Consider the following 20,210-nt stretch of genomic DNA (forward strand, 5'->3'; position numbering starts at 1 on the left):
ATATTTGTCAAGGAGAGTAATCCATCATTAAAATAGCTTATTGTTATTAGAGTTTATTAGCTCTGAATCTCCAGGTGGAGACTGTTTGCTTGACTGAAAGAGGAGCTGCAGGTTGGGTGGAAGTTACGGGATTGATACTGAAATTATGGGGTGAGTTTGCTTGGCTTGTGTTAGGCAAGGGCTTGGGCTAAACGATAGTGCTTTCTGTCCCTGATGTCCACGCATGCGTCTGGTTACCGAGAGGGGAGGGAGGGCATTTGCAGAACTGAGAGTTTCTCCTGCACCTCAGTCTTGTCGCTCTCTTCCCCTGAGACTTGTTTCGGTGGGCCATTCCAGCTGAGCCATGATTTTGGAGGTGGGCGTGTAAGTAGATGTTGGCACGTGAGTGCTTACCCATGAGAACCTCGGCTGAGAGCAGCAGGTCATGATGCTGTGGATAGTGATGAAGTTTATTGCCCCACCTCTAGTTGAAAGGTCTGCATTTGCCGTCACTGGCCGTTCCTGCCACCATCCCTCACAAATAGCTGTTTTAAGAGGAATAAATGATGATACAGAATTTTATACATTTCTTTGACCTAAAGAGAAGTCTGAAATAACCTGGAAGGACCAAGTCTTTGGCTATACTGATGTGCACTTGTAATTCAAGCAGCAATATTGTTCAGGAGGAAGCTGTCACCTGAAGGCTTTGCTCACTGCGTCCTTGGTCAGGTTTGCAGCTATGGGGCTGGTAGCTCTTGAAGCGCAGGATTGCCATTGCAGGTGTAAGGCTGTGAGAGGGGATAGGGTGCTGTCTCCTGGTGTCTGCCTTCTCATCCTGTCTTGCCTCAGGGGTTGCGTTGCATACCTACAGGCCACTTGGTGAGGAGCAGGGAGCCTGGGGTCGCTTTAGGCAGTGATATGTACTGGAACTGGGAAAGAAGCAATGTGAGAAAACTGCAGTCTTGGATATCATTGAATTATGCCTGCAAAACTAAGAGGCAGATGAGAGAGAATCAATGGTCAGGAACTTTAAATGAAGAGACAGTTTCCTGAAATAGCAGCTCCGGCTGCTGCGAGGCGATGGCTCTTGAGCTTACATAAGCTAACTCGACCTTATTTGTTCCCAAAATGTTTAAGCATGCTTATAAAACATATATCACAGTCATGAGACATTCATGTTTGCCATCTCCTTACTGTCAGCGAGGGAAGTCTTGATATCCTAGTGGGTACTTGGGAGCGGACTTGTTCTTGTGAGAGCCCTGCTTGCTGTGGGTGCTCTTGGCTCGTTCTGCTGGGTCACCTGGGCAGAAAACCTTGTCCACAAGCCCTGGGACCACACAGGTGAGGAAGCAGAGAAATAGTTCTGGCACAGTTTTGGCCTCCAAAGTCCTAAATAGTTACTTTACACAAAGCAGAACCTTGCTACAGTTGTTCAGTTTTATTATGGGAAACATTGAACGTTATTATGTTCAAGTTTATAATGTTGGGAGTCTAGGCAGCTCCGTTGTGTTTACAGTATAAAGAAGTAGAGATGGTTCGTGTTGTGAATGACAGAGCTCACCTGGGATGCTGGAGCCTCTGATAGAGACTCCTTCCTCTTCGAGAGCTTTGTTCTTTTATCAGTAGGTCTCAAAGCGCTCTACAAAGGAAATTCAAACCAGTGAGTTGTTGATGTAATGAAGAAAGTATTTTGCAGAAACCCAAGAGCTAATGTGTTTAGTTTACAAAAGTTGTTCACCCTGTTTTACAGATGACACGCTTGTCTGGGAGCTGAGCCCAGAAGCAAACTTGGGTCTCCCGAGACATCCCAGAAACCCTCTTTGTGTATGGACAATCTGACTGTTTCTTAACTTGCCTTTGGAACAGGCCAGTGTGTCGGATAGCAATCTCTGTCCCCATGTTATCTGAGGAGCATGCGGGTCGTTTTGAGTTCAGACAGGCCCAATTCATGCAGTGAGGCTAGTGGCAGAACCGGAGAGGTCCAATTTTCCCGTTCCACACAGGGAACTGTAGCACAGTTTTGGTGAGGGCTCTCTGTGGGGCTGCCGGGCTCACACGCTGTCTTCTTGACTTTGTCAAGCTCCTCTCAATTTGGTCTTTCAGTTCTCCCAGTTGTCATTGTGGGCACATTTTGGCGTTTGTTCCCCTTGGTGGATGTATTTCTGTTTTCTTTCTGATATGTTACAAAATTGCTGTCTTGGCTTTAGAGTGATCTTGAAGACGTGCCAATTTTTTAGTAACACATTGACAGATTTGGGGCAGGAAGCTCCAGGATCTGAATATGTAGTTTCGTTACCTTTTTTTTTTTTTGTCATCCCTTTCCCAGGGACTGGCTTGCCCTCCTGAACTGAGGTGCTTTGTGTAACTCCTGACTTATGCTGAAACTCCCAGTTACGATGTGAAAGTCAAGGGGAAGTGGCAAAGGATTTTGAGGACTGTTCCAGAAAAAGTACATTTTCGTGGCTGAGCAACTTGAAAACAAAACAACCCTCAGAAAAGCTGTTGGTAAAACTGCTTTCTCTGGCTTGTACACAGCAGTTTCCTGAGGGTTTCCTTTGTCTGTCTTCTGCAGTACGTACATCATAGGAAGGGCCCAACTTTACTGCTATTTTTTCCTTCGCTTGTTTTGTCAATGTCACATCCTGCATAAGGGACGGGCAGAGCAGATAGTGTTCGAGTTGGCTGTTTGATGCCAAAATTGGATGAAGGCAGCCTGGAATGTAAAAATGCTCATAGAATCTGGTACCTAACTTCAGTGCAAGACCAAAGCACTTCCAGTCACCAGTATTGGATAATTAGATAAATAGACACGTAACCCTAATGAGACGCATGTGATGCCTCCTTCCGCTTAAGTGGTTACTTAGACTTGGACTGGGCAAGCAACTGTGTGTGTAGAAAGGCGTGAACGAAGGCAGATGGGGGATTACATGGCCTGTGCAAGGGATGGCATAGGTAACCCAAGACCTCTTTTCCAAGACTCATATCATTTGATTGTTATTGTATGCTCTCTGAAGACTTTTATTGTATGGCGTTAGGCGGTTTTGTTGCCGTTGTGTTGTTCAGCTAGGGATTTAAAATAGCTAGCTGGAGCCACTCAGAATGTGGGGGGGAGAGAGGGATATACTATATAGCCTTCCAGCATAGACATGCCCTTCATTTCTGAAGGGCATCACATTTGATTATCGGTGTCTTAATTTGTAGGGAGATAAATTATTAACAGTGACTTCATCAAATCTCAAAAAAAAAACCAGGTTCTTCAATTTTTTTTCTTGAAGATTGCCTGAACTTTTATCTGTCCGTCTTTATAAATTCTTAATTCGTTGCCCTTTCTCAGCCTCTTAGCTTGTAAAATGAGGCCAGTAGTGATTTAACTGATATCTTTGACGTGCTTTCAGAATACTGGATGTCTCTATGGAGAATTCATTCTCCTCTGTTCCCTCAGCTGTCCTGTATGGTTTTTCTCTGCTGCATTTTCATACAGTCTATGGAAAACAAAACAAAAAAATCTTTAAACTTGGGAAAGCGTTGACATTTTCTGTGAGAATGGCTTCTGGATTTTTGGGCTCTTCCCTCTAATAAAACCCAAACTAAACATTGCAAAAAATGCCCTTTAGTTATACCCTTCAGCATGTGGATCTGCTTCTTCCCCACCTTCTCTCTCTCTCTGGGTCGGGGACAAGCAGAAGCTTGGTGGTTCCCTTCCCTTTGTCAGCGTTTTTTGATGACTTGTTTCTGCTAGAGACGCAAGGAAAAGAAGTTTTGAACAGTTATACTTTCGGTCTTCAGAAACTTAGTGAGAGGGAACAGAGGGAGGAAGGATTGTCATTGCTTTCTTTCCTCCTTTCAGTGCTCTCGGCAGCAGCTGCTGTGCTGTTCAGATGGGTGGTGTGAGAACCTCTCCTCATGTGCTTGTGTGACCTGCAGACACGGAGCTGGAAATGGATCTGGCTCTGTGGATGGATGGAAACTGGTGTGAAGTGGCATACTCGGCCTATCTCCCTTTGTTGTCGTCCATTACTTAGCCTTAAGTTCTAGCTTGGATTCTTCTGTTGTATAGTGAACATTGTCATGAAAGGAAGTATGTGGGGGTGGCTTATCTGGGTTTTGGGAAGCTCAGAGTTGACTCCTGGCTCTGTCGTGGTCTGTGTGAGTCAGTCGTGTTACTTGGCCTCTCTCAGCCTCTGTAAAATGGAGGGAATGATGCTGGATTGCCGCTTACCTCTCAGCAGAACTGTGAGAGTAATTACAGGTGAGGGTGAGGGTGCTTACGTTGGATAATAACAGGAGCTATGAGCATACAGAATACTAAAATACTTCACTTGGTTGTCAGTTTGTTATTAGCCTCTAAATAGCAGAGGAAGGCTGTGCCCCTCCCAGACCTCTCAGCTTACCTGTATGCGGACATGGGAAGTCTTGGGCTTTGGCTCAGGTAATGGCCACGCTCTTGTAGGGCCCCAAACCCACTTGCTGGGGCCCCTCTGGATGTGACTCCACCGAAGGGACCTGAGCCACAACAGCAGCGAGATGCCAGACTGCGTCTTTGCTCTGGGACCCTGCATGCAAGCACGGAGCTAGGGCAAAGCTTTAGCTTTCACAGGCGGTGTGGGAGCAGTCAGCATACTGAAGTCAAATCTCTTAAGCGCTTTCTCGTCGTGACTGTGGACGTCAGTAGGGTGGAAATTTTGCTGAACTGTTTGCTGCTGGGGAAGAGCGTTTACCTTAGCAACCTTGGGCTGTGCCAGGGGGTGTAAGGTCGTGCAGGGTGGGTGGAGGTATGTGTTTTGCTGGAGGTGCTTGGCACTGTATTCAGCCATGAGTCTGCACATTTATCCATCAGCATCAGGTCTGTTACGGGGGAAGAGGGGGGAAGGATGGAGATAGCGCAGCATGCGGAAAGAATGCAGGTTGGCCAGGCTTCTCCAGCTCAGGGAGCAGTGATGGATCTGTCAGGCTGATCCCACGGAGGGGAAGGGCCGTTTGTTTTGAACAATGAAATAGGCTGAAAGACGTGCTGGGAATGCATAAATATTAAGTGGTGTTCAAACTTCCAGCTAGGAAATGTACTTGGCCGTTGGTAGCAGAACGCTCCTCTGCACTCTTGAGATACTGCTGTGTCTTGTAAGTCTGGGCTAAGTGTGTCCCCCGCTGTGGAACCTGTGAGAGGGGAAGAGGTACGGGCAGGCTGAGATTGCAGGCGGGTGTGAATGACTTCCAGAAACATCGCCTGGCTCCATATAACAGCATTTCCCATCTCCCCTGCAGGGAAAGCTGGGCAGCGGCTGGGATGCTGACTTTGACTCTAGATGCACATGCACCACTTTTTGCTGTATTGCAAGTTTCAGTGGAGTCTTGGGCTTAGACTAAAATCCTACCTGGGAAGCTGAGGCATGGAGCTGCGTGGTTAACTAGCTGGCAGCCCTCTGTCCTACTGTATGACTGAATTACTGCAGGTATTCACCTGCTGTGCTCTAACAAACTTGTTTTATACTTTGTGAAGATGAAGAAACGCTGTGAAGTGCAATGAGAGATGGAATGAAGGTCGGATCCTGCAGTAGCTGGGATATTTCCATATGTGATGCGGGAATTAGGAATATAAGAAAAAACACTGCTTGATAAGATGCTGGGGATGTGCTGTTCTCCTTGTAGAAGTCCTGGAAGCAGAGAGCTTTGGATCCAGGAGTGCCATCCACCAAAAACAGCCAGAGGCTTTTGGAAGCAGCATATTTGACATAACAAAACAAAACCACCTCTGCCAGCTGAATCCATGTAGGGTGAGGCAGGAACCGTATTGCTGTATTGGCTTGAGATGAGATGGGAGTTCCAGCTGTGAAAACTGCTTCGATATTTTTTCCTTTTGGAAAATGACCTGCCCAGATCTGCTGACAGCTCAGATGCACAGGCATGATTAACCATCACAGGTATTACTGAGCTGTAACTGGAACTGAGACTCCCTGTAAGTGGGACTGGCTGTTACTGAAGGAGCAGAGTAAGAAAAGGAGAAAATGGGAGAAAAACAACGTAGTCAGCAAGCGATGTAAGTGTGGCTGTTAAATATAAGCCATGTGGTCTCTCTGCTTTTAGTATCGAGGGATTGGGTGACTCCTAGGTTGGTAATGCTTTCGGAGGGCAGGGGAAGGGAGAGTTGGATACCTTTGCGAACAGCACATGGCAGAGAATCACAGAACAGGTGGTTGGACAAGTTTTTCTGGGTTTTTGCTTACCCCTCCACCACTGACCTGTGGCATAGCTGGAAGCAAAACCGCTGCTTTGTGCCTCAGTCTTGCTATGTAAAATGGAGATACTTGCCAACCTTGTGCAAGTCTTTTGTGATCCGATCAGTGTCTGAGGCTTTCCTAAGGCTGCTGCAGATGACTGAAATACTGCTTTGCTTTTTAAGGCATGTTTGCCATGTGTTGCAGTTTGCCATCTGTTACATAATAGCTTTTGCTTTAATTTTATGACTGTATTTTATACATTCCCCAAACGAACTCACGGTAGGCCTGTAAAATTATTGACCTACGCAGTTGGGGTGGCAGTGCGAATTTAATCTTTTACATAGCTGAGTGAGGGAGCAGACCAAAGCAATCTGCTGTGCAAACCCATAACACACAGACAACGGTCAGTACCTTACGTAGCAAGAAGTTACGACAAATACTTTGGAAGGCTGCTTTTGAGGTTTGGACCCGGTTCCTATTGAAGAGACTCGGGATTTCATTCCTTGGGAGCAGTTCCCCAAGGCTCGCCAGCAGCCCCAGTCCAAAGTCAGCTTCTTTTACGTATTGATGTCACATGCTAACACAAAGCCCATTGAAGCAGATGCTCCACTGTGTACACTCCCTGCTATGGGAGGAGGAGAGTGAAGCAACGCCTGTCAGAAGATACCATCTCATGTCATGCGTAATGGGGAAGTACTCTGAGACAGTGGTGATGAGATCAGGACAGTAAGTGACAGTGAGCTGAGCAGGAATTGGACTAAAGTCTTTAAGGATGCTTGACTGTCTCGACCATACCACATGCAGAGGTGCTGGTGTTTTTGTGCTCGTTGGAGTAAATTTCTTTTTTACCCTTTGTAGCAGAAGAGAAAGGCAAAAGACTCGTATTGAGAAATAGCAAGACTTTATCTGACTCCAGCTTCCTTAAAGCCAATCCATTTTGCTTCCAGACTAGAGAAAATTGTGCGTTCTGTAGGAATTCATTATCTGTTGCTCCTTTGCTGTTCCTTTGGCTTCTCCGCCCACCCCCACCCTCTTCCTCATTCCTTCCTGGTCTTTGAGAGCTGGTTGAAAGTGATCCATTTCAGTAGGGATCTATTTGTTTGCAGAGCACTTAAATTGTACTGGATTACTTCTGGCTATTTATGCTGGTGGAACTGTGCTTGTGTTTCCAGACTCATGCAAAACACTGCTTTTAATATAGATGCTTGGTCTTGCAGCTGTGATGTCGCTAAACAAGTGGTATCTTCCATCTCCAGCTGGGCAAGCCACTGTTTTCATTCTGCAGGTCTGCATGAATTTGGTTGGGCACCCCAAACTAGACACGCGTTCCAATTTCCCAAGCACCTGAAAACTGCTTGCAGACTTCTGAAAATCAGCCCTACAGGTGTTGTTCAGAGCTATAGAACTTTTCTATTGACTTCAGTAGGATTTGTTTCAAACCCTTCAAAGCGTCAGGGCAATTCTGGGACGTAGGGATGGCAGCAAGAACAGACAGAGTCAAGACAGCGCGATTTAAATGCAGTCATTTACATCACTCATCCACAGCGAAGAAAAAATACAATTTATTTTTAACACCTTCTTAATTCCAAAATGTTTGTATATTAAAAAGATGAAATGACAGTTGACTTTACTGTGGCTCCTTCTCACAGTACTGTCCTAATTCCTCTTGTCCTGAAGAGCTGACAATCCATACTGATTTTCTCTCGCCGTGAACTTGTACACAACTTAGCAAAATAGGGATCTCAACTTAATGGCCTCTCTGAAAGCTACTTTAACCACAAGTAATGACTGTTAGCCTGGCAATATCTTGTTCTTCAAATTGCAAAGAAAATTTTCATGCAAATCAGGCTTTTTTCTTTTCATAATTGATTTTCTGATTATTGTTATTATTATTTATTGTGGTAAGCCCAATAAATGGCATGTGCATGGCCCCGTGGGGTGTTAACATCCTACCTGTGAAGTTTTTGGGTTTGGTTTGTTTTTTTAAATCACACACCCTTTATTTGTTTCTTATTTTACCTGAGAGACTTTAGAGCTGCTGAATTGTGTGACCTTGTAGGTTAATGGCAGCTCTGGAATAGAGTTGCAGTGCATCTATCTGTATCAGGAGAGAGCAATTAGCAAGTTATTGACAGTCAGATGAAATTATGGCATAAATTCCAGCCAGCAGAACATGGTGGCTTTCTAATACAGGGCTTGAGTGGACCATCCAGGTCAGGAAATAACTGTATCTTTATTATTCAAAAAAGATACTCCCAGGGTGTGGAGTCCTGTACAGATAGTAAATAATTCTACTTGAAGACTGCTGTTCCTGCAGATATGTTATCTGGTCTCCCCACTTTTTCTGCTGAAATTGTTCCTTTGACTCTTGCTTGCCATCATTATTTTTCTCTTGTGGGCATCGTTACTGAAAGAGCTTGCTTTGGGGAATAAATTTCTTACTTCTGTTAGTGTCTGCGAGGATTTTTTTACTTTATGCTGATATAGATGGAGAATAGTTTTGCTCAGAGTCCTTAAAATTGCTTCCAGTCTGAATGGAGCAAAAGCAATCTAATGGGAGAGATTGCATCTCCTGGAGAACGACGACCTTCCACCACTGGGTGCAGGTCCGGCGCAGCATTCGGAGTATCATTGATGCATGTTGCCTGAGGCACCGAGGACGCTGAGCCTGGGGTGGACCTTGCCCTTTGGCCGGGCTGGCGTGTTCAGACTCCGAGCGGAGGTGGGCTTGGCTACAAGTGCAGCCTCCTCCAGAGAAACAGGCTGTGATGGGGCACGCCGCTGTCTACAATAAGCTTGTCCCTGCAAATCCTATCTCCTATTAGTGTAATCCATGCAAGCTGTGGGGCTCGCTGTGCGCATCACACAGAAATATAGTGGGGAAGAAAACTCCCGTGTTAGCGGGGCTGCGAGGACCAGCTGCAGGCGGAGGATCAGTACCCCTGAGCCCCTGGGCCGCCTCTTTGATCCAGCTGCCTTTTTATGGCTATTTTCTGCCCTTCTCCACTTGTAAATAACACTGGCTTTTATTTGACCTGTCTTTGGAGTGATTTTCCTCTAAGCCAGACCTTTCAGTGTCTCAGAGACCCTGCAGCACATAAAGGGAACACAAAGAGATGAGATTTTTCTCTCAGTCATTTCAGTGAATTTAAGCTTGATTGACAAGCCCTGTTCTAGTGCTGGCAACTGGGATTTCCTAGGCGTAAGTGTTAATGGATTTTTGCATTAGCGCTTTATGTGTAAATCCCAGCTTCTGCAGCTGAGTAGCTGTTGTCCCTCAGGTGAGTCTGTTGTCTGGCAGTCTCCTGGCCTGTCCGTGGCGGGGGCGGATATTGTCTTCCCTCTTTTTTTTCCAGGAGGCAGCAACACGTCTCCAGTTGTGCTTTAGCTTAGAAACCAGAGAGCGCAGCAGGGTTGTGCCTCTGTGGTATGCTTGCTCTTATTTTGTCCAGTTGTTTCTTAATTAACCTGGGCATCAGCAGCTTCCACCGTGTACCCTCCTGAGCATTTCCAGAGTTTGGTGGGCTTTGTGTTCCGTGTTCCAGCGTTATTTTGGTGTCAGGCTGATCCTGCCAATTGTTATTCATTTTCTGCTTTCTCCCAAGAAGTCATTTGTTTTCCCCATTTAATGTGTGTTCCTTCTCCATCTCTTCATTTAACGTGCAGAGTTTGAAAATGGTTGGCAAGTGTATGCTGAAGGCTGAGAAAGAGAAAGTTGGCAAGAGCTTGGACCTGTTGAACTTCCTCCTCAAAACTGTGGCGGTGCAGGTGAGTGACCTGATGTGTGGCAAATGGTTGTTCTTCTGAATACCACCAAGGCCTCTTTTAAATGTCACCCTTCGATTTTACCTTGTGACTGCTCCATCCCACCTCATTTCTTAACAAAGGCCCTCCCTGGAGGGAATGCCTAGCTGGGTTTGAGGACAGAAAGGCCCTCATGTCTGAAGGAGTGGTCCATAGCTCTTGTGAGTTGATCTCCAACAGCTTGTTGAAGAATTTGTGCAGTGTTCTGCAAATGCATGTGGCATCTTCTTTCTTACCAGCAGAAATACAGCCTGGGATACAGTGAGGATGTGCTGGGTTTTGTCCCAGGTGATTGTTCTGTCCTCTCCGCTGAACTCCAGAGATTTTAGTTTTCAGAAACTGAAACTTAATTAGAAGCTTTGTGAGGGGGAGTGAAGCTTTGTTCTGGGGCTTTGTTTTCCCTAATGAAAAACGTCTTTTTTGAACATGGGAAGATTTTCTTCTATAAGTGACAAAATAAGTCTTCAACATGGTCTTATTTACTGGAGCAAAGTAACAGAAGCAGCAGAATTGCTGAAACCCAGTTTCCTACTGATAAGCACTGAGCTCACACTGCAGACTTTTTCTTTGTGAAGACCTAATAGGAAAGTGGGTGGAGGAGAGAGATTATTTCCAGGACTTTTGTAGGAACTGAATAGCCTTTGAGACGCCCCTTTCTGTCCGGTTTTACTGAAATTATCCAGTGGGTTACAGAAGCTGTAGAGGCAGCCAGAGGCAGCATGATTGCATCCTTTAGAAACCAGCCTGAAAATGCTGTCGCTTTTCTTTTAGACAGTAACATAGTCATGTGTCTTCTTCCCCCTGCTCCCAGCCACGGACTGAAAAGGAAAGAGGACCAAAGCACCTTTCAGTCCCTTTTATGCCAGTACAATTCCAGCTGTTAGACTCATGCCTCTCATGCTAGAGGCCCAGTTTTCAAACAAACCCTGTACCTGATGGCGTGGTGTGACTCACCAATTTTTGCCCCCGAATCCAAGTGATGTTGCAAATGGGCTCAGGGCAGCGGCTTGGAGAAGCCAGGCAGGATTGGTTATTCCTGCCACAGTTTTATCCTGAGTCTGGCCTGTGCCCTGCTGCTGCGAGTGTCCCTTCTGTGTTCAGTCTGCAGATTGTCTGTTTGTACTTGCCTCATGCAGAACCTGCGTGTGAAGTTGACAGAGTTGGAGAAAGTGCTGGTAGCTCTGAACTGGCCAGAACGCATTGGGAATTCAGCACGCCTCGACTCTCTCTACTGGAACGTCATGCGCTGGCTGAACTATACGTATGTATGCTTGGCACTCTGGCTTCTTGGCTTGCCTGGGGGACTGCCTGCCTGTCCTACTTGCCTTCGCTGATGTGGGGAAGTAGGAAGAGAGAGGAAGTCAAGGCACTGAGCTCAGGCTTGAGTTTTGAGTTAAATGGAGCTCCTGGGTTGGTGAGATTGAAAGGCTTGTTGTTGTGCTTCTTTGGAACAGTGCTAGGCTCATTGTTTCCGGTGCTTACATGCTTAGGATTGGTCCTTGATTGAAGGGATTGTCAAGCATGTCTGATATCTGGTCCTGTCCTGCCAGCAGAGGTAAGACAGCCGATCACCCAAGGATAGAATGCCTGCTTGCAGCAGTCCCCAGTAGTGGCCTGGTTTAATAGCCATTGCCAAAGTTACAGAGGAATTTCTAGGCTAGGATGAGTCACTAAGCCCTTTCCACGTCACTGTGGATTGATTCTGCAAATGTGAGGCTGGAGGGAATGAGTAGCTGTTCTGGGAAGTGACTGGGTACCAGAGAGTACGTGCCAGGACCTTTAATCTTCTCCAGTGATTTTTGAGCTCCTTAGCGTTTGGATCTCCAGTCTGATGCTTGGAGTGGTTGTCTTGCAGCTCTGAAAGCTGGGGAGCATTCAGTGTTTATGCTTTAGTGTTCCTGTGTTAAATGGCAGCTGGATTTGACTTTTGCTCCAGGGAAAAAAAAAAAAGTGTGGGATCTTTTTCTCCTTTCTATCAATATCTTGCAATCAGAACTTTTGTTTCTCCTTCCTGCTGACAGTATGTAGTGAGACACACAGCATTTCCCAGTGTGAGACTTTCCCAGTCTCACACAGGTCCCCTGGCATCGTACTGCCAGGGCTGGCACAAGGGTAAGGCCTGGTTTAGGAGCTAGTAGAGACTGTGGCTAGGAGGGGGTTGCTGAGGTAGGAAATGCTGAGCTTGTGCATGCTGTCTGAGGAAGGGATTGGGGTTCAGGGGTGCAGCCTGCTGATACTTTTGGTGCCATCTTACTGTGACACCCAGAGATCTTTGTGCAGGTGAGTTGGAACAAGCCTACAGCACGTGTGGTTTGTGCACAAGATCCTGATGGAGGTGCTGAGAAGCAAGTGCTAACTTCAGGTTGTCAGGATAGTGTTTTTTTCATCCTGAGGAGACGTGACTTGAAAAAAGCTTCACATCGAAAACCAGGCTATGGAATTAGAGCCTGGCTCCTTTTCAGGATTCTGCTCTGGGGACTGAGCCGGTGCAGAGCAGCATAGACTGGGTGGTAGGGAAGGTCTTGACAGACTCTGTTGGAGACTAGCAGTAGTGGTGGCTGTCTTGCATGCGCACAAAGGCTGCCTAGATGAGACTGGAATGGTTTGTTGGGGGTTCTTGCTGGAAGACCTCTTCGGATTGTTAACCCAGTCACCTTGGACAGACAGACAGTGTCTCAGTAGCCTTGCAGCAGGGCCACAGGCAGATGTGCTCAAGAAGGTGGTAAGTAACTGTACTTACCTGGTCTGTGGAATGGGTATTCCTTCTCAAGTCTCCATGTGCCTTCCTGAGTCCTGGTCCTGCTCCTGCTGTTCATTTAACCAGTTGCTGTGCAGACTGAGAACCACCTCCAGGGATAACGTTCATCCTTGCAGCATGCCTATGCTTCCTGTGCCTTTCTTGTGCTTCTGCCTGTTCATGGACTGCTTGTAGCATGGATCACACTGCTCTCTGGCTGTAAACTAAGTTGCTCTTGATCTTTGGTGTTCTGTCTGCAGGAAGCCCAAGAAAGAGAAGCCAGCCAATAAGCCTGCACAGGAAGCAGAGCCACTTAAGCGGAAGAAGAAAGGCTTCCTGCCAGAGACCAAGAAACGCAAGAATCGCAAGAAAGGCATCCAGGAGAATGGGGTAGCACCAGTAACAGGTGAAGATGGAGAACCAGAAGCCTCAGAGGAGCAGCCCCTGGGAACAGAAACCCCCAAGCAGAAGAAAGGCTTTGTGCCTGGTAGTGGCAAACACAAGAATCAGACCAGAGGGGTCAGGGAGAATGGGGTGGCAATGGAGGGCAGTGAGGAGGAAGCTGTTAGTGGAGGAGGTGCTGTGACTGCCAAGAAGAAGAAGAAGAAGAAGGAGAATATGAACAGAAAAAGAAAAGGTGGTGCAGGCAATGAAGCTGAGCAGGTTCCAGCTGCAAAGAAAACCAAGCGGAGTGTCAGCCAGGAGACCCAGCAGAAGCAGGGCAAAGCCAACCAGCAGAAGCAGGGCAAAGCCAACCAGCAGAAGCAGGGCAAAGCCAACCAGCAGAAGCAGGGCAAAGCCAAGAAGAAAAGAAAAGAGAAAAAAACTCCAGTGCTGCAGGAGTAAACTCCATGGACTCACCTGGGCCTGGCATGGCTAGCGTGGCTCAGAGGACTGGTTTAGTATCTTTTCTAACTATAGTTTTTATGTCCTCCATGACTTTAAATAAACCTTCCATGATGCTGAGCTGTAAAGCTGTGGGTCTGACTTGTGGGGAAGGTTCAGCTGGAGCACAGGGAACTTCAGAAGGTCACATACCCTCCAGGCTCTGGTAGATGCCCACTCTCTCTTCTCTGGCAGTGCCAAACAGCCTGTGCTTGGGAGAACAGCATCCTGTCTTCATGATTTCCCAAGGCAGAAGTGAGATGCTTGTTTGGATTTCTTGGGGAGTTGCGGTAGGTGTGTTGGCACTGCGGAGTTGTTTGGTCAAGCCCTGTGTGAGGTTCAGAAGTTACCCCTAAAGGCACGTTTCTGTCCTGCCTAGGCCCAGCAGTACTCACAGCTTTTTCAGTCTGGAAGTTGCTGACTCTCTTAAATGCCTGGAGTTAAATGGGTTTGCACATGCATATTCTGGGGTCACATACATCCAGTGTGGCCACTCAGGTGTCATCGGTAACGACCGTTATCTGGCTTTCTTGCCTTCATGCTGCTGGGTACAGGAGGAGTGATGGCCCCTGTGATAGCACAAGGGACATCAGTAAAACAGTGAAACAATTGAAATGGTTGATGGATTTCCTAGTCTGCCAGGCCAGCAGGCTCTGTGCAGCCGTGCAAGGCACCTGGGACCAGCAGGCTTACAACAGTCTATGAAGGTGACTGCTTGGAACTGCATCTGCTTATTTATCCCCAGATATGTCAGAATGCCATCGCCCCGTTGGAGAGGCCAGGAGCAGGTTCTCCGATGTGTTGGGTACCTGGTTCTTGTTGAGAGCTGAGTCTCAAAGTGTTTGAAACCCTACTCATGTGGTTGCCTCTAAAGCCTTCTCCCTCCTTTTCTCACCCCCACCTGCTGACCACCTTGCTCCTGGAGGCCGGAAGGTGTGGGTTGGTGGCTGGCCCTGACTCCTGTCCCAGCATTGGAGGGAGCGGGTTCCATGAAGGCCCAGGTGCTCTTCTTCCTGCAGAGGAGTTTGGTGGTGGCTTCTGTCAGAAGCAGGTGGCTGCTGGCAGAGTGGAGGGCCCTGGAGCAGGGCTGCTCCTGCTGTGCCTTTGGTTCTCGTCCCGCAGGTGGGTTGGTACCACCGAACCATAGATAAGGGCACTGGAAATGTCATGTTGCTTTTGGAGGGAGTGAGAGAAGAGCTGCAAAGGGCTGTGTTTGCCCATGGCTATTTATCTGCCTTTGCAATGATTCTTTTCTCAAATGGCATAAAACTCCCCGGGACACAGCTGCTGGCAGCAATGCAAACATGTTCAGTTGCAGACCCCTGGGTAGGTGCAGCCGCCTTCTCGTTTCCATGTCACGGCAGTGATCCTGCAAGGTCTGCCGCGCATCCTAAGGAGCGCGCTGGCTCCTGGTAGCTCCTGTTACTGTGCCCACCTGCTGGCAGAGTTCAGCAGAGAACGTCCTTCTTTTCCCTGCCTTTCACTTTTTGCCTTCACAGCTGGCTTCCTCTGGTGCTGGAGGGACGCAGGACTGAGGAGCACTGTCGTTGCCTTGGAGGATGCAGCCCTTGGGTGTCCTGGATGAGGAGGAGTAGGCGGACCAGAGCTGGACTCTGCAGGAGGGCAGGAGGTGAAGGGGAGCTCTGCAAGGTTGCCAGGTTCCCTTAGCGTATGAAGGGAACTCTCCTTTTGCCCACACTTGCTAACTGTTGGCCTCCAGCCTCAGCAGGCTTTGCAGGAGTCACTGGTCCCCAAGCAGGATGGAGGCTTCGGCTGCCAGTAGTGGTCAGGACAATGCAGATCAGACCTTCAGTGAAGTAGCTGGTGCTTGCATCTGTGTGGTGCTCCCACACTAATCTGAGCAATTTAGGGCCAGACTTGTCCTGCTGGACCTTTTCTCCCAAGCCACTTATTAATCTGAAGGTTGTTGTAGGGTCTTGAGTGGCAGCCTTGAGTGTTGCAGCCTGCAGAAGAGCTGGAAGTCCTTGTTCCCTGTCAGGAGGTATTGGCAATTACTGTTGCCAATCTTGTCTCCAAGACAAAGGGCACCTCTGCTTCAAAGGGACTGTTGGTACTGGGGACGCTGCCATTTAATGCTGGAAGCTGGTTCATTGCCTTGTTAAAAACCTCAATCCCAGCTAAGCCCCTCCAGATGTCTCCTGAGTGATGACTTTTAGTATATTATGCAAATGCAGCATATAAGAGGCCAGAGGTCAGGGCTGTCCGTGTTTAATGATCTGGAGATGCTCTGGAGGGGAGCGGGGGGTTTGAATCTGAACACTGTCTTCACTAAAGATTTCTTTCCTTCTTTCTGTGCCTGTAAGTAGGCCATCCTGGGACTTTGTACCACTGGCCCTGCAGAACCAGAGGAGAAACAGCATGCAGGTGTGGTGGGTGGGAAGCAAGGTGAGCGCACAGGTACGTGGGTGTGTTGGGAGTGGGAAGACAGCGTTAAGAGTCCACTGGTCTGTCTCTTTGGATGTGCAGCAGGGCAGCGGCTTGATTGTGTCGTAGGAGCTGAGCCTGCTGCTCACCTCAGTAGGGCTGTGAGCCACCTAGAGCAGGGCCAGGGCCATGCTGCACCAGGCTCTCCAGTTTGGGTGATGCCACTTCACCCTTCTGTGGTAGCATGAGCCTGTTCCTGGGCCTGGCAGGAGATGGGCAGAGCAGGTACTGGGGCCTTCTGCCCCCGTGAGGCTTTTGGGGTGAAGCCTTGTCTGAGAGTGTCCCCCCCTCAGCTGGTGTGGTTTCTGCCCCGTAGAGCATGCTGAGTTGTTTTAAGGACCAGTTGAGCTCTCCATCACTTGCAAGCTCAGAGATGCAATTGTAGCCAAGTGGTGGGACAGCAGAAGGTCCTGGTGAAAGTCACAGTGTTGTAGAAAGAGCCTTTCACAGTGCTGTCAGCAGGCTGAAGCCTACTTCCCCTGCACATGGCAGGGCCAGTGTTTTTACTAGGGATAGGCATCATTTTCTCTATCTACTCTTTCTAGCTTGCTGCTGCAATATAGGACTAGTTCAAACAGCAGGTTTTGACTTAACAGTGCACAGGAGTGAACTGGGTGAGAGCTCTCTCCAGGCAGCTCAGGTGGCGAAGGGAGGGAACCTTCTCCTGTCTGCAGGGAGAACATCTGCCTGGCTCCCCAGAACCACTGCGCTCCAGCCATGGCCACTGCTGCCGGGTGAGTCCTTGCCCACATGAGCGTCAGCTGCGTGGGCTAGCTGAGCCACTCCGGGCTATCTGCCAGGGGCACAGGGGGTGAGGGTTCATGCGGATCAGTTTGTCACTGTCCTTTTAGGGAGACACCGGGAAAGGGCAAAGCATGGGGCCGAAGCCATGCCAGCCGTTGTTTCTGACTGAGCGGTGGCAATTGGGTAGTGCTCGCTGTCAGCGGCCCAGCTGGAGAGGTTCACTTTGACTTCCACCCTGCAGCATGGAGGCTGCCGTGCTCCTCTGTGTTTAGTCTTCAGCACTTGCAGAGCGGTCAAGGGGAAAAGGGACAGGAGAGCTGCAAAGCATTGTGCGAGTTGTGCTTCGGTAACAACTCCTCTGCCAATTAAATTACCTGACTTCAGGCTGGCTTTGATGCGCAGTTTGTGGAAAGCAATCACTAATCCACCAAATCAAATCATGTTTCACCGGCACTTGTTTGTGCCTTTAACAATCGCAAAGGTTTCATTTTGCTTGATTTCATGTCCTGTCTGTTGCTGGACCTTTAGGGCTTTAGGGGATAGAGCGCTCTTTGATTTTAATGAAGCCTTTTCTTTCCAGCTGTCCTGGGCTCAGACGCTCTTTGGCAGTGATAAGAGCTCAAGGGTTCTTCTGAATGCAACAAAACGGCCAGAGGCCCTGGGGCACTGAGCTCTTCGGGGACACTGCTGGAGACTGGCCTTTGTCCCAGGCTGGTGGAGTCCGGGAAGGAGCAGGGCTGGGAACCGCCTCGCCCAGTCTGCTGCGTGCGCGAAGGCTGGGGTCTATTTTAACCCAAGTCATGGCTGTTTGGTCCCAAGGTGTGTGAAGACTCTCCCTGCTGCCTGTGACTGTCTCAAGAGTCAGTGCTGAGCTGCTAGTGGAGGATGTGGACAGGGCATAAAGGCTGCGACAAGGCTGGCTCGTCTGCGCAGGGGAGTGAGGCTGCTCGTGGCAGGCAGGTGAAGCTGGGCGGTAAAATGTGCTTCTCTGCAAAGGGGATTAAAAATCTATTTGTACCAAGCTGAGCCTCTGCTGGACCAGCTGTGTTCAGGTCTCTGTCCTCCCTCTGAACCTCATCATTGCAGATGAGATCAGTCTTGATCAGGCTATGGCTTTCAGACCTCTGCCACGGCAGGAGGCCATGCCTGCCGTTTGTCGAGGCAAAAGGGAGCTCGGCCGCCTCGCTGACAAGCCTGGTGGGGAATTAGCCAGGCTGTAGCAGTGGGAGCTTAAATGCTGCAGGAGCAGCCCTGGGTTTTAGTGCCAGCAACGTGTTACTGTGGGGTGGCAGTGCCATACAGTAGTGCAAAGGGATGGTGCTGATGTGTCACTTGTGGCCAGAATGCTTTGGAGCATCGCTGCTAAGTGGCAAATACAGTAGCTGTGATCAACTCAGCAGCAGCCAGTCCTCTGCTAGAGACAAGTAGTTGCAACAGTTTTTACTTTGAAGTGTGGGACAACACAACCAGAGATTTTTCTGAGTTGCTCTTGCTGCTAAGACATGAGGCCTGAGCTTATTTCCAGCTGCTCCAGACTTGTGTAAAATTGTACAATATGGCCTGGGCAGGTTCAAGATGTACTTGGGAGACACCTAAAAGCCAGGGAAGACACATGCCTGGTCTTGCTGTCATCACGAACACTTCACGGTGAGTCCAGCAGGCAGAATGGTGAGTTGTATTTTTAGTTTTCTCCCTTTCTCAGGCAAAGAAGAACCTGTCCTCCCAAATTGTAGTTGAAGGAGGCCTTAATGGCAACATTTCTCTGCTGTCTCTTAAAGGCGTAATTCCTTATAATCACAAACCCTAAGGTTAGAGGAATTGGCTCAAACTGGGGTGCTAACAAGGTTTGTAGTGTTAAGGTTTTATTTTTGAAGTAATATGTACTTTGTGTCACACAGAGATATTTTTTTTGCCAGGGACAACAGAAGATGGTTGCAGATCAGGAGAGAAAGAGAAGTGGCCATGCAGGCAGGACCTCTTTGTACAACTGTGGCAAATGCAGCAGCATTACCTACTGCATAAATGGCATCAACTTGTACAAGGCAGCAGCGGCTTCGCAAGGTGACACACAGCTGTGGTGTCAGCATGTGCTGGGGATGGTTACTGCAGTCGCCCTGTGCAAGTCCGAGCAGTGAGGCTGCTGTCTGTCAGTCAGACTGCAGATGGCCTCGGTAAGAGTGCTATAGAAACAGCCTGGGGGGATGGGGGGGGATTTATGGAAAGGGAAGGCTGCCGGGGGGGTGCTGGAAGAGTGAGAGTACACATGCATGTGTATGTTCATGATCAATAAAAAAAAAAATGTGACCAGTACAGTCAGGTTAGCAGTTGGTTGATGGACACTAAAGCTGCTGAGCTTCAAAGCTCAGCTGCTGGAACATCAGAATTTATAAAATTATGCTTAATCAAGTCATTTACACAGTGTGATTAAGCTGAAAGCCCTGTGATGCGCTGCCAAAAGGTGATCAGGGTTGATTGTTGAAGAGACAAATCCTTTGCTTGCAGGGCTGTCCTGGCCTGGACACTTGAACTGTGCTGAAGGACAAGAACGCTGAAGGGAGGTGCTGCGGGGACTGTAGGAGCGGTCTCTTCCATGGCTGGTAAGGGGATACTCACATGCACCTTGTCCGTGCTGCTGCAGCAGAGCAGGGCAGGAGAAGAGGTGTGCTGAAGAGCAGAACCAGTGCCCTGTCTCCTTCATTTGCCCGCAAGTGAGATGCCACCATCCTGTGAAGCTGGCAGGCATGGCTGGTGCAGGACCCCTGGAGAAGGGCAGCCTTGGTGCCTACCGTCACTACCACTTGAGGATGAATTTTCTGGCCTGGATCCTGCCCATCTTCCTGAGCACCTGACCCATAGCTACCACCACCTTAGCTGTCCTCATCAGTCAGATCAGCCAGGTCTTTCAGCTGTGACGTGAGTCGTTGCTGTGCAGCGAGGGGGATGGAGCAGGACGCTGTTTCCGTGGCCCCCACTGACTGTCACCCACCACCCCTCTGCTCCTTCTGACTGTCCCTGCTCATGGTGTTAACTTTTCTAAACAAGCTCCAGGCAGGCTGGTGTCCAGGTAGGGTCATTGCTGTCCACAAAGTGTTCCGGGCAGCAGCTGTGTGGCCGGCAGAGCTCGCGGCAGCCTTGTCCCAGGGACCAGCCCTGCAGACAGCAACCACAGGAGTGTGCAACCGAAGCAAGAGGTGACACAAGAAAGAGAGCCAGGAGGTAAGTTTTAAATACTTTTATTTCTTAATTTACATAAAGGTATATATTTGGCTTATTTATCTTTTTTTTTATACTCTGAGATTCACAATCAATTGCTCTTAAAAAATAAAATAGTCATTTGCTTCTGAAAGAAATCAGAAAACTATTTTATACTCCTCCCTTGTATAACAAGAAAATATACTATA

General features: G+C 48.4%; 1 protein-coding gene across 1 annotated transcript in view; it reads left to right on the plus strand.

The window, feature by feature from the left end:
- Nucleotides 1–13,701, plus strand: part of MYBBP1A (MYB binding protein 1a) — a gene marked incomplete at its 5' end in the record, with an annotated part of 62,062 nt that extends 48,361 nt beyond the window's left edge. Inside the window, 3 exons of the mRNA XM_082492865.1 lie at nucleotides 9,861–9,962; nucleotides 11,135–11,259; nucleotides 12,996–13,701. Coding sequence (XP_082348991.1) covers nucleotides 9,861–9,962; nucleotides 11,135–11,259; nucleotides 12,996–13,581 — 813 coding nt within the window. The 3' untranslated portion in view covers nucleotides 13,582–13,701. The remainder of the gene's footprint in view (nucleotides 1–9,860; nucleotides 9,963–11,134; nucleotides 11,260–12,995) is intronic.
- Nucleotides 13,702–20,210: the final 6,509 nt, after the last annotated feature.

This window comes from Vanellus vanellus (genome assembly GCF_965231255.1).
Source record: "Vanellus vanellus genome assembly, chromosome: 19".
In the NCBI taxonomy this organism is placed as follows: domain Eukaryota; kingdom Metazoa; phylum Chordata; class Aves; order Charadriiformes; family Charadriidae; genus Vanellus; species Vanellus vanellus.